This window comes from Ranitomeya variabilis, chromosome 4, assembly GCF_051348905.1.
Source record: "Ranitomeya variabilis isolate aRanVar5 chromosome 4, aRanVar5.hap1, whole genome shotgun sequence".
Taxonomy (NCBI): Eukaryota; Metazoa; Chordata; class Amphibia; order Anura; family Dendrobatidae; genus Ranitomeya; species Ranitomeya variabilis.
In genome coordinates this window covers 749,283,030-749,302,528 of record NC_135235.1, presented here as the reverse complement: position 1 = coordinate 749,302,528, position 19,499 = coordinate 749,283,030, and the positions used below count along the sequence as shown (strand labels likewise).

At 35.5% G+C, this 19,499-nt stretch overlaps 1 protein-coding gene across 10 annotated transcripts; it reads left to right on the top strand.

The window, feature by feature from the left end:
* Positions 1-3,259: 3,259 nt before the first annotated feature.
* On the top strand, positions 3,260-18,142 carry LOC143766743 (manganese-dependent ADP-ribose/CDP-alcohol diphosphatase-like). Of its 10 annotated transcripts, none has more exons than XM_077254648.1 (6): positions 3,260-3,444; positions 13,972-14,044; positions 14,635-14,837; positions 16,146-16,747; positions 17,166-17,273; positions 17,357-18,142. In XM_077254648.1, exons 3-6 carry the CDS (start codon positions 14,824-14,826, stop codon positions 17,677-17,679), a joined length of 1,047 nt encoding a protein of 348 aa, XP_077110763.1. In that variant the 5' UTR covers positions 3,260-3,444; positions 13,972-14,044; positions 14,635-14,823; the 3' UTR covers positions 17,680-18,142. The 10 variants fall into 10 exon arrangements, with proteins under 10 accessions (XP_077110763.1, XP_077110769.1, XP_077110762.1 ...); XM_077254647.1 differs by lacking the exon at positions 3,260-3,444 and adding an exon at positions 13,534-13,706; XM_077254645.1 differs by lacking the exon at positions 3,260-3,444 and adding an exon at positions 13,534-13,815.
* Positions 18,143-19,499: the final 1,357 nt, after the last annotated feature.

Genomic DNA, 19,499 nt, shown 5'->3' with positions numbered 1-19,499 from the left:
CAACGGACGCCATCACCAACACTAGAAAAACAAGTGACGTAGATGTTGTGTCAACCGAGTCAACATTTCTAGTCTGTTTCTCACGATCACCTGATTGTGAGAACACTGCAGTGTAGGTGATCGCTGGAGAGTTATCTTCGGCGGTCATCTACAGGCTCTGCTATGTCTGGATGTCAGGCATCCAGATGTAGCAGAGCTGGACTCGTCGTGGGACACTCGTTATTAAATGGACTACGTCGGACTCAGGGAGTATACTGTTGGTTTATTATTTCTATTTTTTTGCCAGATGAACGAGGGCTTCGCTTGAATTACCAGTATAATAAAGATATCAAAACTGTGTGGTGTTTTATTTAATTAAAATACTTTATTCTGCATGTGTGTGTTTTATTAACCCTTTACTAAGTAAAGGAATAGTAATGGTAGGTATCTTATTTATTGACGCCTCTCCATTACTAAGCCGGCTTAATGTCACCTTACAAAGGTGACATTAACCCCTTATTACCCCATATCCCACTGCCACAGGGCAGTGGGAAGAGAGAGAGGCTAAGTGCCGGAATTGGCACATATTACAGATGTGCCATTTCTGGGGCAGCTGCGGCTGCCATTTGTAGCTGGGGGGGGGCAATATCCATGGTCCCTTCCTAGGCTATGAATATCAGCCCGCAGCTGTCTGTATAGCCTTTCTAGCTATAAATTATAGGGGGATCCCACATAATTTTTTTGTGGGGTCCCCCTATTATAATAGCCAGTAAAGGCTAAATATACAGCTGCAGGCTGATATTAATAACCTGGGAAGCTCCATGGGTATTAACCCCTTCCCAGGCTATAAACATTGGTCCCCCTAGTCACTGGCTTTCCCTCTCTGGCGCAGAAAATTGCGTGAGAGACAACATTTTTTTAAAAAAAAAATTTTTATAAATTAAACAGACATTGCTTTAAAGGCCGGGGTCACACTTGCGAGAAACTTACACGAGCCTCTCACCCCAATACCAGGCACTGCCGCCGGCACTCGGACCGGAGCGTTCAGCTACATAGAAATACATGCAGCCGCACGCTCCGCTCCCGAGTGCCGGCGGCAGTGTCGGGTATTGAGGTGCAAAACTCGTGCGAGTTTCTTGCAAGTGTGAACCCGGCCCAAAGCAGATTTCGTGTGTGTCTTTATTTAAGGCCGGGATCACACATGCGAGAAATTCGGACAAGTCTCACATCTTAATACCCGGCACTGCCGCCGACACTCAGGAGCGGAGCGTGCCGCTGCACAGAGATACATGCAACAGCAAGCTCCACACCCGAGTGCTGGCGGCAGTGCCAGGTATTAAGATTCGAGAGTCGTCCGAGTTTCTCGCATGTGTGATCCCGGCCTAACTCTTTATTAACATTTTATTATATTAATTACTAAACATCGGGCTTGGTATTATCTATAGATCTATCTATTATCTATCTATCATCTATCTACAGTATCTATCATCTATCTATCTATCTATCTATTATCTATCTATCATCTATCGATCTATTAGCTATCTATCTATCTATCTATCTATCTATCTATCTATCTATCTATCTATCATCTATCGATCTATTAGCTATCTATCATCTATCTATCTATCTATCTATCTATCTATCTATCATCTATCTATTATCTATCTATCATCTATCGATCTATTATCTATCTATCATCTATCTACAGTATCTATCATCTATCTATCTATCATCTATCTATTATCTATCTATCTATCATCTATCTATCTATCATCTATCTGTTATCTATCTATTATCTATATATTATCTATCTATCTATTATCTATCTATCTATTATCTATCTATCATCTATCTATTTTCTGTCATCTATCTATCATCTATCTATTATCATCTATTATCTATCTATCTATTATCTATCTATTATCTATATATTATCTATCTATCTATCTATTATCTATCTATCTATTAATCTATCTATCATCTATCTGTTATCTATCTATTATCTATCTATTATCTATCTATCATCTATCTATTATCTATCTATCTATCAATCATCTATCTATTATCTGTCATCTATCTATCATCTATCTGTTATCTATTTATTATCTATATATTATCTATCTATCTATCTATCTATTATCTATCTATTATCTATCTATCTATTATCTATCTATTATCTATCTATCTATTATCTATCTATCATCTATCTGTTATCTATCTATTATCTATCTATCATCTATCTATAGCAATATCTATCTATCATCTATCTGTTATCTATTTATTATCTATATATTATCTATCTATCTATCATCTATCTATCTATCTATCTATCTATCTATCTATCTATCTATCTATTATCTGTCCTCTATCTATTATCTATCATCCATCTGCTATCTATCTATTATCTATCTATCATCTATCTGTTATCTATATATTATCTATCTATCTATCTATCTATTATCTATCTATCTATCATCTATCTGTTATCTATCTATCTATCTATTATCTATCTATTATCTGTTTATTATTTATCTATCTATCATCTATCTATTATCTATCATCTATCTATTATCTATTATCTATCTATCAATCATCTATCTATTATCTGTCATCTATCTATCATCTATCTGTTATCTATCTATTATCTATCTATCTATTATCTATCTATCATCTATCTGTTATCTATCTATCTATTATCTGTCATCTATCTATCATCTATCTGTTATCTATCATCTATCTGCGTAAACATTCTTCAATGGAGTATATAAATGAAGAGGATGAACAAGAAATGACTTCACAATTATTTTTTTTGTATATCTTTATTTAGCTTACAAAAACACACAAATCCGCATGAAAAAAATGCATCAAAAAACGCAGGTGACCTGCCAGTGACCTCGGGTGCAGATTTGGTGCAGATTTTACCAGCATCAAATCCTGACGCAATCCTGACCGTGGAAACATACCCTAAAAGGCAAAGACGGGATCTACACAGACACGCCAAGGTCAAAAGGGAGGAGCATAGCCTACCCCCACCAAGAGTGAAGGATGAAGAATACACAAGCCTGTCACCAATACAAGATCAGGGCTAGAAATCAAGAAAGTGAAGTCAAGGAACAAAGGCTACAAAAATCCACCATAAACCCCCTGTAAGATGGCAGCTGGACAAGTCCTGGATGGGATGTACAGTATGTGTCACAAAGGAGGTAAACCTTGGTGATGAAGTACCCGGAGAAGCATGCTCCAGCACATATAGTGCTGACAGGTGTTTTTAATGGGCCCAGATTTTGGGTCCGGATTTTAGGAGCATCTAGAGCTGGGAGGGGTTGGCCGTTCCCTTACCTCCAATTCCAGGACTCGGAACAGACTATATAAGACAGTTCAGCTGCCTCATTCAGTGTCGGGGAGAAGAGATGTAAACACTTGGTATTAGTCACAACCCGACCCGCTGTGCGAGGCTCTGATCCGGTGAGTCCGGGCCTCTAAATGATACTGATATGTTATCACTTTGTGCTGGGAAAGGGATTTAACTCCCCAAATATACGAGATAATAATGATAGCAATAAAAAAGGACAGTAATTTATATAATACAGTAAATTATATAATAATTATAGTAGTAGTAGTAGTATTATAGTAGTTATATTCTTGTACATAATGGCAGTATTATAGTAGTTATATTCTTGTACATAGGAGCAGTATTATAGTAGTTATATTCTTGTACATAGGAGCAGTATTATAGTAGTTATATTCTTGTACATAGTAGTAGTATTATAGTAGTTATATTCTTGTACATAATGGCAGTATTATAGTAGTTATATTCTTGTACATAGGAGCAGTATTATAGTAGTTATATTCTTGTACATAGGAGCAGTATTATAGTAGTTATATTCTTGTACATAGGGGCAGTATTATAGTAGTTATATTCTTGTACATAGGGGCAGTATTATAGTAGTTATATTCTTGTACATAGGGGCAGTATTATAGTAGTTATATTCTTGTACATAGGGGCAGTATTATAGTAGTTATATTCTTGTACATAGGGGCAGTATTATAGTAGTTATATTCTTGTACATAGGAGCAGTATTATAGTAGTTATGTTCTTGTACATAGGGGGCAGTATTATAGTAGTTATATTCTTGTACATAGGGGCAGTATTATAGTAGTTATATTCTTGTACATAGGGGGCAGTATTATAGTAGTTATATTCTTGTACATAGGAGCAGTATTATAGTAGTTATATTCTTGTACATAGGGGCAGTATTATAGTAGTTATATTCTTGTACATAGGGGCAGTATTATAGTAGTTATATTCTTGTACATAGGAGCAGTATTATAGTAGTTATATTCTTGTACATAATGGCAGTATTATAGTAGTTATATTCTTGTACATAGGGGCAGTATTATAGTAGTTATGTTCTTGTACATAGGGGGCAGTATTATAGTAGTTATATTCTTGTACATAGGGGGCAGTATTATAGTAGTTATATTCTTGTACATAGGGGGCAGTATTATAGTAGTTATATTCTTGTACATAGGGGCAGTATTATAGTAGTTATATTCTTGTACATAGGTGCAGTATTATAGTAGTTATATTCTTGTACATAGGGGGCAGTATTATAGTAGTTATATTCTTGTACATAGGTGCAGTATTATAGTAGTTATGTTCTTGTACATAGGGGCAGTATTATAGTAGTTATATTCTTGTACATAGTGGCAGTATTATAGTAGTTATATTCTTGTACATAGGGGGCAGTATTATAGTAGTTATATTCTTGTACATAGGGGGCAGTATTATAGTAGTTATATTCTTGTACATAGGGGCAGTATTATAGTAGTTATATTCTTGTACATAGGGGGCAGTATTATAGTAGTTATATTCTTGTACATAGGGGGCAGTATTATAGTAGTTATATTCTTGTACATAGGGGGCAGTATTATAGTAGTTATATTCTTGTACATAGGAGCAGTATTACAGTAGTTATATTCTTGTACATAGGGGCAGTATTATAGTAGTTATATTCTTGTACATAGGGGCAGTATTATAGTAGTTATATTCTTGTACATAGGGGGCAGTATTATAGTAGTTATATTCTTGTACATAGGAGCAGTATTATAGTAGTTATATTCCTGTACATAGGGGCAGTATTATAGTAGTTATATTCTTGTACATAGGGGCAGTATTATAGTAGTTATATTATTGTACATAGGGGCAGTATTATAGTAGTTATATTATTGTACATAGGGGCAGTATTATAGTAGTTATATTCTTGTACATAGGGGCAGTATTATAGTAGTTATATTCTTGTACATAGGACCAGTATCATAGTAGTTATATTCTTGTACATAGGGGCAGTATTATAATAGTTATATTCTTGTACATAGGAGCAGTATTATAGTAGCTATATTCTTGTACATAGGGGCAGTATTATAGTAGTTATATTCTTGTACATAGGAGCAGTATTATAGTAGTTATATTCTTGTACATAGGGGCAGTATTATAGTAGTTATATTCTTGTACATAGGGGCAGTATTATAGTAGTTATATTCTTGTACATAGGGGCAGTATTATAGTAGTTATATTCTTGTACATAGTGGCAGTATTATAGTAGTTATATTCTTGTACATAGGGGCAGTATTATAGTAGTTATATTCTTGTACATAGGGGGCAGTATTATAGTAGTTATATTCTTGTATATAGGAGCAGTATTATAGTAGTTATATTCTTGTACATAGGAGCAGTATTATAGTAGTTATATTCCTGTACATAGGGGCAGTATTATAGTAGTTATATTCTTGTACATAGGGGCAGTATTATAGTAGTTATATTATTGTACATAGGGGCAGTATTATAGTAGTTATATTATTGTACATAGGGGCAGTATTATAGTAGTTATATTCTTGTACATAGGGGCAGTATTATAGTAGTTATATTCTTGTACATAGGAGCAGTATTATAGTAGTTATATTCTTGTACATAGGACCAGTATCATAGTAGTTATATTCTTGTACATAGGGGCAGTATTATAATAGTTATATTCTTGTACATAGGAGCAGTATTATAGTAGTTATATTCTTATTCTTGTACATAGGGGCAGTACTATAGTAGTTATATTCTTGTACATAGGAGCAGTATTATAGTAGTTATATTCTTGTACATAGGGGCAGTATTATAGTAGTTATATTCTTGTACATAGGGGCAGTATTATAGTAGTTATATTCTTGTACATAGGGGGCAGTTTTATAGTAGTTATATTCTTGTACATAGGGGGAAGTATTATAGTAGTTATATTCTTGTACATAGGGGGCAGTATTATAGTAGTTATATTCTTGTACATAAGAGGCATTATTATAGTTATATTCTTGTACATAGGAGCAGTATTATAGTAGATATATTCTTGTACATAGGACCAGTATTATAGTAGTTATATTCTTGTACATAGGGGCAGTATTATAGTAGTTATATTCTTGTACATAGGAGCAGTATTATAGTAGTTATATTCTTGTATATAGGAGCAGTATTGTAGTTATATTCTTGTACATAGGGGCAGTATTATAGTAGTTATATTCCTGTACATAGGAGCAGTATTATAGTAGTTATATTCTTGTACATAGGGGGCAGTATTATAGTAGTTATATTCTTGTACATAGGAGCAGTATTATAGTAGTTATATTCTTGTACATAGGGGCAGTATTATAGTAGTTATATTCTTGTACATAGGGGGCAGTATTATAGTAGTTATATTCTTGTACATAGGGGCAGTATTATAGTAGTTATATTCTTGTACATAGTGGCAGTATTATAGTAGTTATGTTCTTGTACATAGGGGCAGTATTATAGTAGTTATATTCTTGTACATAGTGGCAGTATTATAGTAGTTATATTCTTGTACATAGGGGGCAGTATTATAGTAGTTATATTCTTGTACATAGGGGGCAGTATTATAGTAGTTATATTCTTGTACATAGGGGCAGTATTATAGTAGTTATATTCTTGTACATAGGGGGCAGTATTATAGTAGTTATATTCTTGTACATAGGGGGCAGTATTATAGTAGTTATATTCTTGTACATAGGGGGCAGTATTATAGTAGTTATATTCTTGTACATAGGAGCAGTATTACAGTAGTTATATTCTTGTACATAGGGGCAGTATTATAGTAGTTATATTCTTGTACATAGGGGCAGTATTATAGTAGTTATATTCTTGTACATAGGGGGCAGTATTATAGTAGTTATATTCTTGTACATAGGAGCAGTATTATAGTAGTTATATTCCTGTACATAGGGGCAGTATTATAGTAGTTATATTCTTGTACATAGGGGCAGTATTATAGTAGTTATATTATTGTACATAGGGGCAGTATTATAGTAGTTATATTATTGTACATAGGGGCAGTATTATAGTAGTTATATTCTTGTACATAGGGGCAGTATTATAGTAGTTATATTCTTGTACATAGGACCAGTATCATAGTAGTTATATTCTTGTACATAGGGGCAGTATTATAATAGTTATATTCTTGTACATAGGAGCAGTATTATAGTAGCTATATTCTTGTACATAGGGGCAGTATTATAGTAGTTATATTCTTGTACATAGGAGCAGTATTATAGTAGTTATATTCTTGTACATAGGGGCAGTATTATAGTAGTTATATTCTTGTACATAGGGGCAGTATTATAGTAGTTATATTCTTGTACATAGGGGCAGTATTATAGTAGTTATATTCTTGTACATAGTGGCAGTATTATAGTAGTTATATTCTTGTACATAGGGGCAGTATTATAGTAGTTATATTCTTGTACATAGGGGGCAGTATTATAGTAGTTATATTCTTGTATATAGGAGCAGTATTATAGTAGTTATATTCTTGTACATAGGAGCAGTATTATAGTAGTTATATTCCTGTACATAGGGGCAGTATTATAGTAGTTATATTCTTGTACATAGGGGCAGTATTATAGTAGTTATATTATTGTACATAGGGGCAGTATTATAGTAGTTATATTATTGTACATAGGGGCAGTATTATAGTAGTTATATTCTTGTACATAGGGGCAGTATTATAGTAGTTATATTCTTGTACATAGGAGCAGTATTATAGTAGTTATATTCTTGTACATAGGACCAGTATCATAGTAGTTATATTCTTGTACATAGGGGCAGTATTATAATAGTTATATTCTTGTACATAGGAGCAGTATTATAGTAGTTATATTCTTATTCTTGTACATAGGGGCAGTACTATAGTAGTTATATTCTTGTACATAGGAGCAGTATTATAGTAGTTATATTCTTGTACATAGGGGCAGTATTATAGTAGTTATATTCTTGTACATAGGGGCAGTATTATAGTAGTTATATTCTTGTACATAGGGGGCAGTTTTATAGTAGTTATATTCTTGTACATAGGGGGAAGTATTATAGTAGTTATATTCTTGTACATAGGGGGCAGTATTATAGTAGTTATATTCTTGTACATAAGAGGCATTATTATAGTTATATTCTTGTACATAGGAGCAGTATTATAGTAGATATATTCTTGTACATAGGACCAGTATTATAGTAGTTATATTCTTGTACATAGGGGCAGTATTATAGTAGTTATATTCTTGTACATAGGAGCAGTATTATAGTAGTTATATTCTTGTATATAGGAGCAGTATTGTAGTTATATTCTTGTACATAGGGGCAGTATTATAGTAGTTATATTCCTGTACATAGGAGCAGTATTATAGTAGTTATATTCTTGTACATAGGGGGCAGTATTATAGTAGTTATATTCTTGTACATAGGAGCAGTATTATAGTAGTTATATTCTTGTACATAGGGGCAGTATTATAGTAGTTATATTCTTGTACATAGGGGGCAGTATTATAGTAGTTATATTCTTGTACATAGGGGCAGTATTATAGTAGTTATATTCTTGTACATAGTGGCAGTATTATAGTAGTTATATTCTTGTACATAGGGGCAGTATTATAGTAGTTATATTCTTGTACATAGGGGGCAGTATTATAGTAGTTATATTCTTGTATATAGGAGCAGTATTATAGTAGTTATATTCTTGTACATAGGAGCAGTATTATAGTAGTTATATTCCTGTACATAGGGGCAGTATTATAGTAGTTATATTCTTGTACATAGGGGCAGTATTATAGTAGTTATATTATTGTACATAGGGGCAGTATTATAGTAGTTATATTATTGTACATAGGGGCAGTATTATAGTAGTTATATTCTTGTACATAGGGGCAGTATTATAGTAGTTATATTCCTGTACATAGGAGCAGTATTATAGTAGTTATATTCTTGTATATAGGAGCAGTATTATAGTAGTTATATTCTTGCATATAGGGGCAGTATTATAGTAGTTATATTCTTGTATATAGGGGGCAGTATTATAGTAGTTATATTCTTGTACATAGGGGGCAGTATTATAGTAGTTATATTCTTGCACATAGGACCAGTATTATAGCAGTTATATTCTTGTACATAGGGGCAGTATTATAGTAGTTATATTCTTATACATAGGAGCAGTATTATAGTAGTTATATTCTTGTACATAGGGGCAGTATTATAGTAGTTATATTCTTGTACATAGGAGCAGTATTATAGTAGCTATATTCTTGTACATAGGGGGCAGTATTATAGTACTTATATTCTTGTACATAGAGGCAGTAGTATAGCAGTTATATTCTTGTACATAGGGGCAGTATTATAGTAGTTATATTCTTGTACATAGGACCAGTATCATAGTAGTTATATTCTTGTACATAGGGGCAGTATTATAATAGTTATATTCTTGTACATAGGAGCAGTATTATAGTAGCTATATTCTTGTACATAGGGGCAGTATTATAGTAGTTATATTCTTGTACATAGGAGCAGTATTATAGTAGTTATATTCTTGTACATAGGGGCAGTATTATAGTAGTTATATTCTTGTACATAGGGGCAGTATTATAGTAGTTATATTCTTGTACATAGGGGCAGTATTATAGTAGTTATATTCTTGTACATAGTGGCAGTATTATAGTAGTTATATTCTTGTACATAGGGGCAGTATTATAGTAGTTATATTCTTGTACATAGGGGGCAGTATTATAGTAGTTATATTCTTGTATATAGGAGCAGTATTATAGTAGTTATATTCTTGTACATAGGAGCAGTATTATAGTAGTTATATTCCTGTACATAGGGGCAGTATTATAGTAGTTATATTCTTGTACATAGGGGCAGTATTATAGTAGTTATATTATTGTACATAGGGGCAGTATTATAGTAGTTATATTATTGTACATAGGGGCAGTATTATAGTAGTTATATTCTTGTACATAGGGGCAGTATTATAGTAGTTATATTCTTGTACATAGGAGCAGTATTATAGTAGTTATATTCTTGTACATAGGACCAGTATCATAGTAGTTATATTCTTGTACATAGGGGCAGTATTATAATAGTTATATTCTTGTACATAGGAGCAGTATTATAGTAGTTATATTCTTATTCTTGTACATAGGGGCAGTACTATAGTAGTTATATTCTTGTACATAGGAGCAGTATTATAGTAGTTATATTCTTGTACATAGGGGCAGTATTATAGTAGTTATATTCTTGTACATAGGGGCAGTATTATAGTAGTTATATTCTTGTACATAGGGGGCAGTTTTATAGTAGTTATATTCTTGTACATAGGGGGAAGTATTATAGTAGTTATATTCTTGTACATAGGGGGCAGTATTATAGTAGTTATATTCTTGTACATAAGAGGCATTATTATAGTTATATTCTTGTACATAGGAGCAGTATTATAGTAGATATATTCTTGTACATAGGACCAGTATTATAGTAGTTATATTCTTGTACATAGGGGCAGTATTATAGTAGTTATATTCTTGTACATAGGAGCAGTATTATAGTAGTTATATTCTTGTATATAGGAGCAGTATTGTAGTTATATTCTTGTACATAGGGGCAGTATTATAGTAGTTATATTCCTGTACATAGGAGCAGTATTATAGTAGTTATATTCTTGTACATAGGGGGCAGTATTATAGTAGTTATATTCTTGTACATAGGAGCAGTATTATAGTAGTTATATTCTTGTACATAGGGGCAGTATTATAGTAGTTATATTCTTGTACATAGGGGGCAGTATTATAGTAGTTATATTCTTGTACATAGGGGCAGTATTATAGTAGTTATATTCTTGTACATAGTGGCAGTATTATAGTAGTTATATTCTTGTACATAGGGGCAGTATTATAGTAGTTATATTCTTGTACATAGGGGGCAGTATTATAGTAGTTATATTCTTGTATATAGGAGCAGTATTATAGTAGTTATATTCTTGTACATAGGAGCAGTATTATAGTAGTTATATTCCTGTACATAGGGGCAGTATTATAGTAGTTATATTCTTGTACATAGGGGCAGTATTATAGTAGTTATATTATTGTACATAGGGGCAGTATTATAGTAGTTATATTATTGTACATAGGGGCAGTATTATAGTAGTTATATTCTTGTACATAGGGGCAGTATTATAGTAGTTATATTCCTGTACATAGGAGCAGTATTATAGTAGTTATATTCTTGTATATAGGAGCAGTATTATAGTAGTTATATTCTTGCATATAGGGGCAGTATTATAGTAGTTATATTCTTGTATATAGGGGGCAGTATTATAGTAGTTATATTCTTGTACATAGGGGGCAGTATTATAGTAGTTATATTCTTGCACATAGGACCAGTATTATAGCAGTTATATTCTTGTACATAGGGGCAGTATTATAGTAGTTATATTCTTATACATAGGAGCAGTATTATAGTAGTTATATTCTTGTACATAGGGGCAGTATTATAGTAGTTATATTCTTGTACATAGGAGCAGTATTATAGTAGCTATATTCTTGTACATAGGGGGCAGTATTATAGTACTTATATTCTTGTACATAGAGGCAGTAGTATAGCAGTTATATTCTTGTACATAGGGGGCAGTATTATAGTAGTTATATTCTTGTAAATAGGGGGGCAGTATTATAGTAGTTATATTCTTGTACATAGAGGCAGTAGTATAGCAGTTATATTCTTGTACATAGGGGCAGTATTATAGTAGTTATATTCTTGTACATAGGGGCAGTATTATAGTAGTTATATTCTTGTACATAGGGGCAGTATTATAGTAGTTATATTCTTGTACATAGGGGCAGTATTATAGTAGTAATATTCTTGTACATAGGACCAGTATCATAGTAGTTATATTCTTGTACATAGGAGCAGTATTATAGTAGTTATATTCTTGTACATAGGACCAGTATCATAGTAGTTATATTCTTGTACATAGGAGCAGTATTATAGTAGTTATATTCTTGTACATAGGGGGCAGTAATATAGTAGTTATATTCTTGTACATAGGAGCAGTATTATAGTAGTTATATTCTTGTACCTAGGGGGCAGTAATATAGTAGTTATATTCTTGTACATAGGAGCAGTATTATAGTAGTTATATTCTTGTACCTAGGGGGCAGTAATATAGTAGTTATATTCTTGTATATAGGAGCAGTATTATAGTAGTTATATTCTTGTATATGGGAGCAGTATTATAGTAGTTATATTCTTGTACATAGGAGCAGTATTATAGTAGTTATATTCTTGTACATAGGGTGCAGTAATATAGTAGTTATATTCTTGTACATAGGGGGCAGTATTATAGTAGTTATATTCTTGTACATAGGGGGCAGTATTATAGTAGTTATATTCTTGTACATAGGGGCAGTATTATAGTAGTTATATTCTTGTACATAGGGGCAGTATTATAGTAGTTATATTCTTGTACATAGGAGCAGTATTATAGTAGTTATATTCTTGTACATAGGAGCAGTATTATAGTAGTTGTATTCTTGTACATAGGAGCAGTATTATAGTAGTTATATTCTTGTACATAGGGGCAGTATTATAGTAGTTATATTCCTGTACATAGGAGCAGTATTATAGTAGTTATATTCTTGTACATAGGGGCAGTATTATAGTAGTTATTTTCTTGTACATAGGGGCAGTATTATAGTAGTTATATTCTTGTACATAGGAGCAGTATTATAGTAGTTATATTCTTGTACATAGGAGCAGTATTATAGTAGTTATATTCTTGTACATAGGGGCAGTATTATAGTAGTTATTTTCTTGTACATAGGGGCAGTATTATAGTAGTTATATTCTTGTACATAGGGGCAGTATTATAGTAGTTATATTCTCATTCATAGGGGGGCAGTATTATAGTAGTTATATTCTTGTACATAGGAGGAGTATTATAGTAGTTATATTCTTGTACATAGGGGGCAGTATTATAGTAGTTATATTCTTGTACATAGGGGGCAGTATTATAGTAGTTATATTCTTGTACACAGTAGTCTTTTTTATTATTATTACTTCCATATTTTCGGTTCTTTGTCTTTCTTTTACCCCACTTTTGGGTTTATGTGTTGTATATATCGCATTCTCTGCACAGCCGTGTTGTTATATAAAGATTATATCCTGTTGTTGTCCTCTGAGTGGCCGGAGCTCAGACGTTAACGCTTCGCCTCCTGTGAGTCACTAAGTATGAGGAAGTGTTGTGGGAAACCCCAGAGAACAACTCCTGATGGCTCCGGTGACGTTTGTGTTCCTTGTTGGATCCAGGTTTAATTTTGTTCCTCATCGATGAAATCTGATCACTCCATTACACGCGGTACGAGGCGGTGCTGGGATCAGGCGGGTGAAGCTTCGTCCTGTGAGCTTGGTCATACAGACTCATCTTCGAGGATCAGATTTAGCTTTCAGGAGGCTGGGAAAGTTGGGTGAGAGGATTGAATTGTGAGAATTAAGCTTGAGGCTTTTTTGGGTAAATGGCGTCATTATGATTGCGGATTTATGTATAAATACTGGCGGTGATGTCATCTTTGGTCCCTGCGTACAGCCGGCGATGATGCCATTGTCTCCCTCTTTTCTTACAGACAGCAGTGACTCTGCAGAACGTGTGTTGTGTACAGGACGGGAATCACGGAGGAACAGACCTTGATCTCCGGGGTGAGTGACTCTGCGCGGCTTTGAATATTAATATGGTGAGAGCGGGGCGGCGTACCGGGATAGTTCAGTCGAAAGTCACATTCTGCCACATACTGTCTTGTAAGGTTTTGGTTGAGTTCCCACTTTTTGCATTGTGATAATTTTTGGACACAATTTTTTGCCAGTTTCCTTTAGTATATATTTTTTCTGACAATTCAACATACCTTTTTTAAAATCTGTACTCTTACTCTTTTACTCTTTTGGCTTTTTAATTTTATTGTTTGAAAATAAAAAGGAAGGATAATTTACATTTTAGTCAATTTCTCCAATGATTGCGTAGTGTTAAAGGCTTATTTTTGGGCAATTGGATCAGCGACATAAAAACGATTGTTCTGAGCTATTATTCCTTTTTTTTGCTGGAAGAGGTGGAACTATTTTATGTATAATTTTTCTTTGTGTTTATTTTTGGTTGATTTAATTTGGATTTTCTATCTCTGGACCAGACAAACTTTTCCAAGGGTGATCTAGTTAGACCCCATCGTGGCCATCTTGTCACCAATTCCACTCATTGAGATCACAGATTGGTGACCGCCCTTCTGTCTTCTCCCCAGGGTCCTGCTGAGCTACAAACCTTATAAACCCTAAACCCATTGCTGGCAACCATCCCAAATTTGTTGGATCTGTCCCCAAATTTTACAATCCATCCCTTGAAATCTGGGCCGACTTGAGCTGGAGGTTACGTAAAACCCATCCAAGAGCGGCCATTCTCACCCGGTTTGGGAAAACTGGAAGAGAAGTTGATGTATGTGAACAAGTGAGTATACAGACCAGTTATAGCAGATGAAGAGATGGCCACAGATCAGTGATAGATGAACAAGATTTTACCTTTGTCTTCTTCATGAAGCTCCTGTTGGTATCTGTTCACATTTGTAGGTAGGGAGGGCTGATGGTTCCAATATCCGCTAGGTGGCATTTTTACATTCAATGCCTCGTCACATGGTGGCAACGAAAACTTGGACACGCTAGATCTCAGTTTCAACAGTGAAGGGTTAACTGAGGACAGATCATTAATGTCACTCACACAGGCCTCTGGACACTGTGGACGTCACACATGACTCTGAACACTGTAGATGTCACACCGGCCTCAGGACACTCTAGATGTCACACAGGTCTCTGGACACTGTGGACGTCACACAGGCCTCTGGACACTGTGGACGTCACACAGGCCTCTGGACACTGTGGACATCACACAGGCCTCTGGACACTGTGGACGTCACACAGGCCTCTGGACACTGTGGACGTCACACAGGCCTCTGGGCACTGTGGACGTCACGCAGGCCTCTGGGCACTGTGGACGTCACGCAGGCCTCTGGACACTGTGGACATCACGCAGGCCTCTGGGCACTGTGGACGTCACACAGGCCTCTGGACACTGTGGACGTCACCCGGCCTCTGGAAACTGTGGACGTCACACAGGCCTCTGGACACTGTGGACATCACACAGGCCTCTGGACACTGTGGACATCACACAGGCCTCTGGACACTGTGGACGTCACACAGGCCTCTGGACACTGTGGACGTCACACAGGCCTCTGGACACTGTGGACGTCACACATGACTCTGAACACTGTAGATGTCACACCGGCCTCAGGACACTGTAGATGTCACACAGGCCTCTGTACACTGTGGACGTCACACAGGACTCTGGACACTGTGGACGTCACACAGACCTTTGGCCACCACGGACTTCACACAGGCATTACGGCAGCCAATCTCCCGCTACATACTGGTCAGCAGTCCTTCCCCAGTCGACATCGCACATGGATGCATGTTGGGTCCCTTTTGCAGTCCCATCAGACTCTCCAGAGCCGAGTCCTCCCAAGGCTGACAGCACTGGAATAATACACATACACACTTCGCCATGTGGCTTTTCTTGGACCTAAGCATCCATGTTCACTTCCTGTTGTAGTTTACAGCCATCGTTCTCTGTGGCAGCTTCTATATCAGGTCATGGTGGTGCCATCTCAAATCACGACCTACCATACCATTAAACCAGGGACTGCAGGATGCACAATACACCACCAAATCCTTTAAGACTGTGTGTTATTTGTATTCTCTACAGGATGGAAGAGCCAAAGAAATACTTGAGAGGCTGCTCCAGGCACGGTCAACTTTATTTTACGTTTGGGGTCATAGCAGATATTCAGTATGCCAATAAACCAGATGGACTTAGTGGCTGGAAAACCATGAGATACTACAGCCAAAGCTGTCTCCACTTCCAGGATGCCATAAAGCAGTGGAACGCAACGGACATCAAGCCCAAATTTGTGTTGCAACTTGGGGACATCATCGACAGCTACAACAAAAGAGCTGGAAGGTCAGAAGAATCACTTGAAACGGTTCTTTCCATGACCAAGGAGGCACTGATGCCTTTCCATCATGTCTGGGGTAACCATGAATTTTATAACTTCACTCGAGAATATTTAATGGACTCAAAGCTTAACACAGCTTGGCTGCAGGACAAACAACAAAAGGAGCTGGATCAAAGTTGTGGAGGAACCTCAGATAACAAGGACTACTACGCGTATCATTTCTGTCCTCATACGAAGTTCAGGTTCATTGTGGTGGACACCTATGATCTAAATGTCATTTCTGGAGGAATGTCCATTGAGAAACACCTGAAGTCTTTACATCTCATGGAAAGTAACCAAGATAAATTAAATGGTACGTTCTTTAAAAGTGGAAGAAATTGCTGATGATTGGTCTAAGGGTGGAAGAGTCCTTACATGTGAGGTCACTCCACAGAAAAAAATAAATTAGATTTATGGAAACCTTCATAATCCTTTGGGTGCTGGCGTATCTTCAGCTCATGTCAACATGGTGTGCACATGGCCACCTCCATGTTGAGGGCTTAGTCTTCTTGTAGACCCTTACTAGGTTGACATGCTTTGGAGCAAGCCTCTTACTAATGCCCCCTCCCAAAAACAAACCTCATGATGCCATTTATGTGGCACCTTAATTTCCTGGCTGGAGACAACAGTCACAGTCTTGGGAATTACATCTTGATTTTTTTTATTGATGTTTGTCTTCAGTAGATCCATGAGATGTGACTTGTATGTTATTCTCCTTTTGGACATAACAGGTTTCCACCTCAGGGAGTTTAATGGTGGCATGGGCCAAGAGCAGTTGGCGTGGTTAAATGATGTCCTCACGTATTCCGACGAGAATGGTGAGAAGGTGATCATTGCTGGTAAGTTCTTCATCATTCTGTTTTGGAAAATATTGTGCATCTCAATATAATTGTGACCCAAACTCAATGTTCCTTCTGCACAGGTCACATCCCCATCCACCCGAAAGCCATGCGTAGCACCTGCTTGGCTTGGAATTATGACGAGATCCTCAGAACCATCTACTCTCACCAGTGCGTTGTGTGTTACTTTGCCGGCCACGACCACAGTGGTGGATACCACCGGGACTCCCATGGAGTACATCATGTCACTATGGAGGGTGTCATTGAGTCACCACCTGGCACCAACGCCTTTGGGACGGTCTTTGTGTATGAAGATGGGCTGCTTCTACAGGGCAAAGGGAGAGTGAGGGACCGCTTCTTGCCCTATGATATGGGGGATACATTGGGCACCAGGTGTTTGACATGAGGATGAGATTTGTGAAGCCAGAGTAGCAACTTCCTAATTATAGCCAAAGCATAGAAAAAAGATATGCCGAGAAAAATAGCGGAAAACACAGCGCCCCACGTCGTCTGGTCACCATTGTAGACCATCGTATAGTGCCTTAAGGTGCCATAGACTTTCCAAATAGTGCAGCCATTTAATGCCTCGATAGAACGTGCCTCATTGGGATCTTCATTTCCAGATCTCTAGAACTAAGCAGTAAACCACATGAGAAGATAAGGATTTGAGACCTCATATGATCAGCTCTGACCTCCAGGAGGCTCCTAATAAATGATCACACGATACACGACCTGAAGAAGTCAGAGGAAGCGACAATCCTAACCATGACTCATAGGACTTTATGATGTTTGATTGAATTACGCACTTTACTGCACGAATCTGAACAATAAAAATTAACTACGCAACTAAAATACCGGAATTATTATCTCTTCGTAAGATGCGACTCTAACAAACCTCAATAACTTAGAGATATATAGTCTGTCTGACTGTCCCCCTCATCATTACATACATTGTACGCATAGCATAGCGGTTGTATCCTGTGAGTATCGTAAAAGGCAATTAATTAATACTGCTCCTATCTACAAGTATATAAGTACTATAATACTGTCCCCTATATACAAGAGTATAACTACTATAATACTGCTCCTGTGTACAAGAATATAACTACTATAATACTGCTCCTATATACAAGAATATAACTACTATAATACTGCTCCTATATACAGGAATATAACTACTATAATACTGCCCCTATATAAAAGAATATAACTACTATAATACTGCTCCTATATACAAGAATATAACTACTATAATACTCCTCCTATGTACAAGAATATAACTACTATAATACTGATCCTATGTACAAGAATATAGCTACTATAATACTGCTCCTATGTTCAAGAATATAACTACTATAATACTGCTCCTATGTACAAGAATATAACTACTATAATACTGCTCCTATATACAGGAATATAACTACTATAATACTGCCCCTATGTACAAGAATATAACTACTATAATACTGCCCCTATGTACAAGAATATAACTACTATAATACTGCCCCTATGTACAAGAATATAACTACTATAATACTGCCCTTATGTACAAGAATATAACTACTATAATACTGCTCCTATATACAGGAATATAACTACTATAATACTGCCCCTATATAAAAGAATATAACTACTATAATACTGCTCCTATATACAAGAATATAACTACTATAATACTGCTCCTATGTACAAGAATATAACTACTATAATACTGCTCCTATGTACAAGAATATAACTACTATAATACTGCCCCTATATAAAAGAATATAACTACTATAATACTGCTCCTATATACAGGAATATAACTACTATAATACTGCCTCTATGTACAAAAATATAACTACTATAATACTGCTCCTATGTACAAGAATATAACTACTATAATACTGCTCCCTATGTACAAGAATATAACTACTATAATACTGCCTCTATGTACAAGAATATACCTACTATAATACAGCCCCTATGTACAAGAATATAACTACTATAATACTGCTCCTGTGTACAAGAATATAACTACTATAATACTGCTCCTATGTACAAGAATATAACTACTATAATACTGCCCCCTATGTACAAGAATATAACTACTATAATACTGCTTCTATATACAGGAATATAACTACTATAATACTGCCCCTATATACAAGAATATAACTACTATAATACTGCTCCTATGAACAAGAATATAACTACTATAATACTGCTCCTATGTACAAGAATATA